Here is a 12007-nt window from a genome sequence, read left to right on the forward strand (position 1 = left end):
TTTGTGTAAACTGAAATACTTCAGTCGTATAAACAACAACAACAACAACAACAACAACAACAACAACAACAACAACAACAACAACAACAACAACAACAACAACAACAACAACAACAACAACAACAACAACAACAACAACAACAACAACAACAACAACAACATTTCAGAGCTTGGTAACAAATCACTCATGTTTATAATCTGGGAAAAGAGCAGCATGAACATTGTGCTAAACACCTCTTTTTGTGTTCCACAAAAGAAAATGATACATTTGGATCAATAAAAGAATAGTTTACCCAAAAATTGACATTAAAGTCACTATAAAAAAAAATTAAATCACTATTCAAAAAGCCAAATTAAATCTCAGATAACCTGAAGAATTGTAAACAAAAAAATCCTGAATATTTACTCTGATTGCCTTATTCATGGAATCATGAATGGCATACAGGACGGTTAGCGTGCTGTACATTTAACTGGAGGGTTTTGCATGAGGGCCGCAGCACACAGGCCAGTGAAGAGCAGCAGTGATCAGCAAAACCCCCAAACCTCTATTTGCATCAAGTGGCAGCAGGGCGGCTTCCATTCGCCCACAGATGCGATTATTCATCAACTTGCAAATTGGCACATCAAAGTGACGGCAGAGGAGAGCAGCACAGGAGACGGAAGCCGCTCACGGGGGCGACAGAGACGTTGAAGAGGACAAAAGGTCACTGTACATGCTAAGAGCGACTCCTGTCCCTCAGTGTCGCCAAACTACAGTATTAAATGCTGCTTAGATACAAGAACCCGTCTCCGGGACACTGGACTAATAGTGGATTGTATGACATAAGCCTTGGTATGAGGAATTGCAAGCCATAGTAAGTTACTTTTGCTGGATTTGACTGACAAATTGTCTTCTTGGTGTTCGTCCATGCTATTAAGATCCAAAGGATTTGTGGGATTAAAAGTACAATAAATAACTAGCAAATATTTTGTCATTTTGAAATTAGCTGCCATAATTTTTTTTATAAGTTAAAAGATAGTTTTCCCCATACAAATCCAGCCAGACACAGTGTTACTCTAGGAAAGTGTAAAACTCACACTGGTTTTGAGGGTAATGGTCTCTTTGGGGTGGACGGTAGTTTCCCTGGTGATAGCTTCTGGGGGGCGGGGCATTGCTGTACTGACCGCCCCTATGCTGAGACTCAAAAGGTGGGCCGGCGCCAAACAGACCCGGCCCTTGATTTCTGTCTGCATAGTGACTGAAAAGAGAGAGAGACAAGGAAAACATTAACATTAACAGAAGTTGGAAGTTTTTATATGTTCACCCTAATCAGGGTTTTTAGCCTCTGGAGATCCATGAGGTTTTTAAAACTTGTAAAACTTCTATATAATTTAATATTAAATCATTCATTTCTAAATGCATTTAACTGGTTGTTTGTTTTTATATTTCCGGTACATAGTTGGCTGGTTTGTCCCAGAACTGGAGTGTAGGAGAGGGATTTTTGGGTTGAGCAGAGTTAAAAATAGTTCTTGGCAATTGAAATAAAGCTAAAATAAAATAAAAATAAATAAAAAATAAATAAAATAAATAAATAAAAATTAAATTTAAATAAATAAAGAGTATGTGTGTGTTAATATATTTACATTTTAATTTTAATGGCTAAATTTAACAATTAAAAGTTTAACAAAATAAAATTAAGGCCCTATGAAATGCATTTTATTTTTTCCTCAAATTCAGTTTTATTTTGACCAACTTCTGTGTTTTGCATTAATCTTCTGGATTTCATTTTAATAGTTTCATTCAATTTTAATATTCAGAAGCATCTCTAATTACTGATTTTATACAATTTTTATAGAAAAATATTATTTTTATTTTCTCCACCAGAGTGTATTTATATTTTTCTGGTAAATATTCCTTACATTTTTAATATTAATTTTATTAGTAGTAGTACTTTCATTAAGAACATCAAGTAATATATTTGTCCCAGTTTCTTTAAGTTAAAACTTGAACAAATTTTAGTTTAACAACTTAGTTTAATCATATCTGAAAACATGAATAATGATAAAAACCATAAAATTGCTGTAACTAAAATTAAACTCAAAACAGAAAATGTATTTTAATTTAAAACATCAAGGAAAAACTACAATAGTATGTCAATGATAATAAAATAACAACAGTTCAAGTTAAATTACTAAAACTACCAAAACAGAAAAAAAACAAACAAAGAGAAATATAACTTGTTTTTTTTTTTATTTATTTAAAATATTAAAAAACAAAGACAAAGCACATAATAAAATTGCTAAAACTTAAACTAAAATGAAAACTCAAAATATAAAAAGCTAAATTTAAAATATTAATAAATACTACAATAATATAAATAATACTAAAACAACACTGTTTTGGGTCGATGACCCTGATCTAAAATACTGAAATCTTTGATATGCCAGATATTTAGTCTTAATAATGAAATAAAGATTGAACAATTAGAGATCACAATTATCTGAAGTCCAAGAACACCTGTCTGTGCCATCCAATCAAACCCAATAACAGCTTTCATTAAGAAATTAAGTCTTTGGTGGGCATGATCTGCATACATCTCCTCTAAACACCATGCATAATTCATCTCTCGTCACTGAAGCCTGAATTCGCCAGATGTTTAATTAGCCCGTTTTACACCAACTACTGCACTAATTTGGTTTCTTTTTACACAATACCACTTAAAAACACTAAACGCAAGAACTCAACCAAATAAACGGATGGATTGGGTGGGATTTTCATGACTTACTTAAGCTTTCTGAAAGCTGATTGGTCCAAATGGGCTTGTTGACGGTTTGGGTTAAATCCCAGCTGAGGTCTCCACGGGCCGCGGTTACCCTGCTCCCAATCGCCTGGTTTAAGAACCTTGCTAGGGATCCTGAAGTGAAAAATTGCAATACACAGATATAAAATATTAAAACGTCACCGCATCATTGAAAAGCCCGTTGAGATGTGAATATTCAATAGGTCCTAATATTGAATAGCACAGCACTTACTTTGCCCCTGGTAGGATAACAGCCTTGAACACAAAACCATCATCATACTGCGGATCCTTGAATTTGATTCTGCCAACCAGAAACCATCAGTATTTAAGTACAAACATTTAAGTGCAACGCCTGGATACATCTCATTCCAGAGGCATTCAGATGAACTGCCTCAATCCAGACTTCATCTAAAGTTTTTGTTGAACATCTCAGGGTTTCATGCCATGTCTGACCTCTAGAGGAACCAGTAAATATCAGCAGGACAAGGCCGACGTTTCAATGCCTGACACAAATGCGAGTCCTTGAGTAGCTAATAGGACTTAAATGACTCAGGCGGATACACAAACTAGTAAATCAAATGATAATAGCAACTTAAAAGGAAGATAGATCTGTATACTGATCACTCCTATGAATCAGACGATATTTGACCACTCTGAGATCGACTGATAATCGGTTGATTTGTAAAACAAACTCTTACCCAATAGCGTTGTTGCTGCTGATGTCTCTCAGCGTTGGGATTGGCGACTCTACTGGTCTGAGGAAAACAAAAATGGCGTTTCACAGGATTTGTAAGGCTTTAGTCTCAAGTGTCTCAACAGACACTGGCCAGGTAATGGCAAAACACGGAAAAGCGTCAAAAAACAAGATAAAGGTGTTGTCTCCTTACTTATCTGGTAGAATAGGGTCTTCATCTAGATTTAATATACCTTGGATTCCATGGCAAAGTTCTGCAGGGATCTCAGTGGCCTTTAAGAGAGAGAGAGGATTGAAAAATTACAGACTGAGAGATTGTCAGGGTTCCCACACCTTGGTTAACTTCAAATTCAAGGACCTTATAAGGACTTTCCAGATCCAATACCCTCAAATTCAAGGACTTAATGTGAGAGCGTCGTGTTACCTTGTAAGATACATTGTTACAGTTTTCATGTATCAAACTAATTTTTTGCATTTATTTTTGGTCATATGACAGATCTGTGGAAGCCGTTTCTGCCACTGAATAAAAAATAAAAAAAAGGTAATTGCGACTTTTTAAAATCTCACAATTCTGACTTCTTTTCCTCGCAATTTCGAGTTTACATCTCGCAAGTCTGACTTTTGTTTTCTCAGAATTGTCATATAAACTCACAATTATGACTTTTCTTTTCAGAACTGACATATAAACGCACAATTGCGAGTTCTCCGAATTGTGACTTTATATCTCGGAATTCTGACTTTATAACTCGCAACTGTGACTTTATGTCTCACAACTCTGAGAGGAAAAAAAAAAAAAAAGTCAGAATTGTGAGATAAGTCGCAATAACCATTTTTTAAAAATATAGGAAGTGGTTTCCATACAGATCTGATATTCTATTTGTCGTATTTCTGTTTTGCATAAAACTGAAGAATATTCAGTACATATACTGTATTCTAAAATGATCTGATATTAACTTTTGGTTGGATTTTACTGAAAAGAGTTTAGGTCCATGTAATGTTACGTTAACGCAACACGCAAATGTGCATAACTATCGAGGGAATATGGAATTTTTTTCCAGAAAACTTCTTGGACAAAATAAATTCAAGCACTTTCAAGGACCTGTATCAATGTATGTTTATTTTCAAAAACTTTCCAGGGCCTTGACATTTTTTTTTTTTTCAGATTCACAAACTTTCAAGGATTTCAAGGACCCGTGGGAACGCTGGATTGTAAAACACAAAGTGAAGGATTACTGGTAGCACTTTAGATTAGGAGCACCTTCACTTTTATTATTTTTCCCCTCAATAAATTCTTAATTTTCTGCTTATTAATAGTACGTAAGGTGGTTGTTGTAATAGTTTTGTTGAGGCTGTGTAGAGTTAAGGGATCTACAATATGGCAATTCAAAATAAAGCATTAATAAATGCTTTATAAATACTAATAAACAACCAATATGATAGCAATATGCATGATAATAAGTAACTGTGTTCCTTAATCTAAAGTGTTATTTACACTAGAGCTTTAAATAAATAAATAATTATAAATTATTTAAAAAAATTAACATTAAATACTCTTATTTCTTCACTGCAGTCAGGCATTTTATATATTTTAATATTATATAAAATATCTATTGCTTTGTTCTTGTTAAAAAAGTGAATTCCCTTGAACTAAAGAACAACAAAAAAAATATTATTATTAATTAAATAAATCATTTTATTTCTTCATTGCAGTCAGACATTTTATATATTTCAATAATATATGTGACCCAGGACCACAAAACCAGTCATAAGGGTCAATTTTTCGAAATTGAGCTTTATACATCATGCAAAAGCTGAATAAATAAGCTTTTTATTGATGTATGGTTTGTTAGGATAGAAGAATATTTGGCTGAGATACGACTATTTGAATATCTGGAATCTGATGGTGCAAAAAAATCTAAATATTGAGAAAATCACCTTTAAAGTTGTCCAAATGAAGCTCTTACTAATGCATATTACTAATCAAAAATTAAGTTTTGATATATTTACAGTAGGAATTTTACTAAATATCTTCATCAAACATGATCTTTACTTAATATCCTAATGATTTTTGGCATAAAAGAAAAATCAATAATTTTGACCCATACAGTGTATTTTTGCCTATTGCTACAAATACACCCCAGCGACTTAAGACTGGTTTTGTGGTCCAGGGTCACATATAAAATATTTATTTATTTTTTATATTTTTAAAACATTAAAATATTTATTTTATTTATTTGCTTTTGTGAAGGGGTGACAGCACACCATTGTAAAGAAAAGAAAATGAGTGTGTTAGATTAATTACACAAAATGAGAACATTGCAGAAACAGAATATAACATACAGGAAGATCAATAAATGAAGCGGAAATAAAATATTTTCTACATAAATTCATATATAATTGTTTACACATTTATATACATTTTAAGTAACAAACATGAAACAAAGCAAAAAAAAAAAAAAAAAAAAAAAAAAAAAAAAAAAAAAAAAAAGTTGCCAAGGCAACATTTCTAATTTTCAAATTTCAAATTAAGTACTAAAACTAAAATAAGGCTCATTAGTTAACTACATTAGTTAACGTGAACAATACTTCGGCAGCATTTACTTTATCTATAATTTAATTTCAGCAATTACTAATGAATTATTAAAATCACAAGTTGTTTAATATTAATGCACTGTGAACTAACATGAACAATGAACAACTGTATTTTTAGTAACTAACATTAACAAAGAATAATAAATAGTGTAATATTGTTTGCTCATGTTAGTTAATACATTAACGTTAACAAATGACACCTTATTGTAAAGTGATACCCAAAAAAAACAAAACAAAAAAAAAAACACATTAGAATATTAAAGGATTTAAAAAGTGTTTTTTTTTTTTTTTTGAAATGGTTATATTTTTATTTGTTTGTACTTTAGGGAGTGGTGAAAACACAATGCAATTAAGAGAGAAGAAAATGAGTCTGTTGAATTAATGACACTGCGGAAACATTTTTTTTAAATAATCACTGGAAGCCAAAGTCATGATTAGTTTATTAATCGTTTAGCCCTAATCTGACAGTTAGTTTAGGTTAACAGGAGTGGAAACTAAACCATAGAGGAAGACGAGTACCTCATGAGACTCTGCAAGGTAGAGCTCCCGGATGAAATCACAAAGAGGGTGGGACTTCCCCACAAACATGATATCACTTCCTAGACTGTTCCTTCTCACTGAAAACAACCATCAGATGAAACACTCAGGTTAAAATACTAAAAATAAACCACTTAAGCACAAACTATTTTTTTAAAGGACAAAGCAATGCAACAAATGATTGGCCAGTATTTCTGCTTTTGCATTGTTTGGCTATATATAGTGTATGCCTCACCCTCCTCTAAGGATAAATCGGGGTAGACGTCTGCCAGCGCTGCTCGTAACCTCCGCTCGTCGACAAACGGCAACAAAGCAACACCTGTCGAGAGGAGAAGAGCATATCACAATGACTGAAAGCGAAATATGGTACTCGCCGTTTCTGTTCAGACTGTGAAGCAAAAAGCTAAGTGCTGACCCTGCCAGGCGTACTTCTTCCCATTCAAATCAATGGCAAAGTCATCAGGGTAGAAATCAATGATTGAGGATTCCTGTTAAAGACAGATGAAGAGAGTGTGTTTATAATAAAAAAAAAAAAAAAAAAATTAATTCATGTCATTTACACTCAGAAATGTCCCTAGTCTTACTGTGCATGATTGTAAAGCAGTATATAGTACAAATAAAAAAACAAATTTAAGGAATCAAAAAAAAAAAAAAAAAATGCAAAAATTGTGGGAAAAAAAAAAAAAAAAAGAATAAAAGAATGCAGAATTTACGGAATTTAAAAATTTACATTTTTTTAACTATTAAATTAAAAGAAAAAAAATTAGAGAAAAATAAAAGAAAATTAAAAGGGAAAAAAAAACTATTTTTAAATTTTTATTTAAAAAAATAAAAATAAAAAAAACGGATTAAAAAAATAATAAATTCAACTTTTAAACTAATACTTATTTTATTAAAATGTAGAATGTGGGTTGAAAAAAAAAAAAAAAGTGTAATAAAAACAAAATAATAGAAAAATATATTTCAACAATTAAAAAAAAAAGTTTGAAACAGAAAATAGTGGTTTTCATCTAGCCACTTTCTTGGTAAAGAAAACATTTTTACTCAAATTAATCAAAATGGATTTATAGTGTTATATAAATAAATAAATAAATACATACATATAAAAAACTGAAAATGAGTGAAAATATTGAATAAATCTGCTAACTGGGTATTAGAAAAAAAAAAAAAAAAAAAAAAAAAAAAAAAAAAAACACTTTTTTGCACGATGTAATTAAATTCAAATGCATTACAGGAATTTAATGAATTATAAATGCAAATTCATGAACAAGCGGTCAGAGGTAAAACGGTTACTCACTGGGTCACTCATCAGGGCTCTCCATGTTGTTGGCAGGAAGTTTCCACTGGCAGCAGGAAATACACCCATGAGCTGCTCCAGAGGTTTGAACTACAAATGAAGAAATATAATGACACCGAGTTAAATCAATAGTCAACAGATCAGCAACACAAGAACAATGCACTGACACGCAAACACTTATGCAGCATTTGTTTTGGCTCGGTGTTGCAACGTTTCAAATTACCGGTTTGGTCCCTTTCTCGAAATCGCTGAACATGCCCTTGATGTCTTTGAAGTCGGAGGCAAACGGAGCATAATGAAAGGGAAAATACCACTTCCAGGACGCACAGCCCTGTGACCAAAAAAAAAAAAAAAAAAAAAAAAAAAAAAAAAGACACTTAGCGACTGTTCGTCGTACCACACAAAGACAAGTTAAATACATCTTCAGTGACTTCAATCAGAAATGCTCGATTTTGGAAAGACCTTCAATCCAAGTCGTTTTTAAGACCTCTTCCATTAGCCTGTCACACTTACACTTTCAATGGGAGACCTTGATACACCGTCAAATTTACAGCTCAATTAACACTCCAGAGGACATTTAGACCAGACAGTTTAATAGAGAGCCAAGAGAGCTTCAACAAAAGACACACACACTATTAAAAGACCACAATTTGTGGATTCAGTCCATGTCTATTACCTTTAAGGTCATCAACATTTGTAAAAACATTTTTAAGTAGATACACATTTTAAATGTACCAATGAGTCCAAAAAAACTGATCCAAATACAAGCAGGGAAAATATATTAAGAAAGAAAATAAGGACAAATTTGTTAATGTCTGCCTTTATCTGAATTTCTTTATTTAACTAGGTTGAGAATTAAAGGAGTAGTTTACTTCCAGAACAAAAAATTATAGATAATGTACTCCGTTGTCATCCAAGATGTTCATGCCTTTCTTTCTTCAGGCGTAAAGGAATTATGTTTGAGGAAAACATTTCAGTGAACTTCAATGGTGCCTCCAAAATGCAGTTTAAACACAGCTTCAAAGGGCTCTAAACAATACCAGCCGAGGAATAAGGGTCTTATCTAGGGAAATGATTGTCATTCGATTAAAAAAATAAATATAAATAAATAAATAAAAATAATAATAATAATAATAATAATAATAACAACAATAATAAAAATGTATATAATTTTTAACCTCAAATGCTCTATTTGTCAAGAGCATTTAAAAGAATATACATTTTTATTTTTTTATTTTTTTTTTTAAAAATGACTGATCACTAGATAAGACCCTTATTCCTCAGTGGGGATGATTTAGAGCCCTTTGAAGCTGCATTTAAACTGCATTTTGGACGTTCAGACTCACAGGCACCGTAGAAGTCCCCTATATGCAGATAATTCCTGAAACGTTTTCCTCAAAAAACAATTTCTTTACGACTGAAGAAAGAAAGGCATGAACATCTTGGATGACAACGGGGTTAGTACATTATCTGTAAATTTTTGTTCTGAAAGTGAATTAGAAATTTCATTTCTGAAAATCAATTAATTGAAATAGTACTTTACAACAAATCTGTTATATGTATATGTATGTATGTATGTATGTATGTATGTATGTATGTATGTATGTATGTATATGTATGTATGTATGTATGTATGTATGTATGTATGTATGTATGTATGTATGTATGTATATATATATATATATATATATATATATATATATATATATATATATATATATATATATATATATATATATATATATATATATATATATATATATATACACATACATTTTAAGCAAAGAGAAAAGATAAGCTTTTCTAGTAATATTTTGCATTTATTATAAATATCAATATTTACTAATAACAATATTAGTTGACATTTATAACTTTACTGAATCTATGACCACTCCTCTGGGGCAAAAAGCCTTTTTAATTTCAGTACAAATAATTATAATTTATATACTGATATCACTGATTCTCCAGAGGGGAAAAAAAAAACATGCATTAACATGCATTTTTGTATTTGAAAATCAGGGTAAATTGAACTTATTTTGTCTTCTGGGAAACATGTAAGTATCTTCTGTAGCCTCTAAAGGGCAGTACTAAATGAAAAAAATATGATATTTAGGCAAAATAAGAAAAATTTACACATCTCTATTTGGTTCAAAAGTTTTCACCCCCTGGCTCTTTATGGATGTTTTTTCCTTCTGAAGCATTAGTGACAGTTTGAACCTTTTGTAACAGTTGCATATGAGTCCCTCAGTTGTCCTCAATGTGAAAAGATGGATCTCAAAAATCATACAGTCACTATTGGAAAGGGTTCAAATACACAAAAATGCTGGAAAACCAAGGAATTTGTCAGACCTGAAGGATTTTTCTCAAGAACAGCAGGCAGTTTAACTGTTCAGGACACACAAGGGACTCATGAACAACTATCACTAAACAAAAAAACAAAACAAAAACAAAACATAGCTGGAGATTATTTAGGTAAGAACAGTATTAAGAACCACTGAGATGTAAATTTTGAACTGGGTCATTTTTATAAATTCAACTATTTTCTTTTATTCAGGTCAGTACTAAAACAATAACATGCATTTTGTATGATCCCTCTTATTTTGGTAAAATAAAATTAATGATTCTGAAAAGGGGGATGTAAACTTTTGACCTCAACTGTATATAGGATTTAAAAAAAAAAAAAAAAAAAAAAAAAAAAAAAACCCTCCAAATTTCCTCTTTGGAGTGGCAGTGACGGCAGCTTCCTGCTTCCTTTATAGAGCCAACCAATCTATTAATTTCCCGTATTTAAATTGACATTCAGTCAAGTGGCAAAAAGCGAAAAGGTGCAAGAAATCCTTGCAATAGAAATTATACTCGTGACCCCTCAAATGAAAAAATAGACACCCTAATGTGGGTAAATAAAAGGCAAGGAGAGATCTGCCCCCTGAACACACTCTGCAGTAATGCCTCCTCTCATCTACCATTTGGCAGTGTCTGTCTCTGTGATTGTGTGAGTGTGTGTGTGTGTGTGCACAAATCAGCGAATATATGGCAGAAGGGAGCAAACACGTCTCACGCAGCAGTGAGACTCCATAATGAATCTGTTCAGCGGTTCCCGTGGGACGGCTCTCGTCTGCCGAGCACATGGAGCGAGCGCAGGCCGTGCATATATATAGAGCTCCAATTACTGTGGACAAATCCCTGCACACAGAACTCTAATCAAGCGAAGATCTGCTGGAGAGAACGGAGCTCTAATGACTGAATTTCAAGCTAAAGATCAAGACCTTGCATTAAAACTCAACTAGATAACACTAACCGGCTCAAAGAGCAGTGCAAACACAGCGTAAAGCTGTTTGATCCTAGAACAGGTGAACAAAAAAAAAAAAAAAAAAAAAAAAAAAAAAAAAAAAAAAAAGTGAAGGCTATTAACAAACATTTTCCAGATCTGCTTTAAACAATGCAGAAACTGCTCATTTCTGATAATTTAAAGGTGTTAAAATATTAGGAAGGAAAGGAGTGTGATTTTGACTGAAACAAAGGACAAAAATGTGTAAAATTAATGACAGCTACAAAGAGGCTGCACATCTCACAACTAAAGCTGTAAAACGATTAGTTGCGATTAATCAATTAAAAAAAAAGTTTTTTTACATACTATATGTGAGTGTACAGTACATATTTATTATGCATCTATAAATACACATGTATATATTAAAAATATATATTTTTATGTATTGTATGCATTTGTATGCAAACATGTATAGCATATTTTTCTTTAATATATACACATACATGTGAATATGTACAAGTATACACAGTAAACACACATAGTATGGTAACAATCTTATTTTGAATCGATTAACCACAACTAAACATTTTGCAGCTCTACTCACAACACTAACAAGTGAATTAACCTGGTGAAGGCACAAGACTTTAGCAACAGTGCAATAACACCAAAGAGGGAAGGTTGTTTTGGTTTTTTTTTTTTTTTTTTAAAGAAACAAACATTTTATTCAGCAAGGATGCATTAAACTGAATAAAAGTGACAGTAAAGACATTTATGATGTTACAGAAAAATTCTATTTCAACTGAACGCTGTTCTTTTGAACGTTCTATTAAAAAAGTCCT

At 31.9% G+C, this 12007-nt stretch overlaps 1 protein-coding gene across 1 annotated transcript in view; it reads right to left on the reverse strand.

Annotated features, from left to right (window-relative positions):
* The window catches only part of xrn2 (5'-3' exoribonuclease 2), a 32547-nt gene that overhangs the window by 10030 nt on the left and 10510 nt on the right, over positions 1 to 12007 (reverse strand). The window contains exons 19-28 of the mRNA XM_051138639.1: positions 8124 to 8231; positions 7901 to 7990; positions 7019 to 7091; positions 6839 to 6922; positions 6586 to 6683; positions 3668 to 3747; positions 3479 to 3535; positions 3013 to 3081; positions 2766 to 2894; positions 1078 to 1238 (exon numbers count right to left, since the gene is read on the reverse strand). Coding sequence (XP_050994596.1) covers positions 1078 to 1238; positions 2766 to 2894; positions 3013 to 3081; positions 3479 to 3535; positions 3668 to 3747; positions 6586 to 6683; positions 6839 to 6922; positions 7019 to 7091; positions 7901 to 7990; positions 8124 to 8231 — 949 coding nt within the window. The remainder of the gene's footprint in view (positions 1 to 1077; positions 1239 to 2765; positions 2895 to 3012; positions 3082 to 3478; positions 3536 to 3667; positions 3748 to 6585; positions 6684 to 6838; positions 6923 to 7018; positions 7092 to 7900; positions 7991 to 8123; positions 8232 to 12007) is intronic.

This window comes from Labeo rohita, chromosome 20 (assembly GCF_022985175.1).
Source record: "Labeo rohita strain BAU-BD-2019 chromosome 20, IGBB_LRoh.1.0, whole genome shotgun sequence".
Taxonomy (NCBI): domain Eukaryota; kingdom Metazoa; phylum Chordata; class Actinopteri; order Cypriniformes; family Cyprinidae; genus Labeo; species Labeo rohita.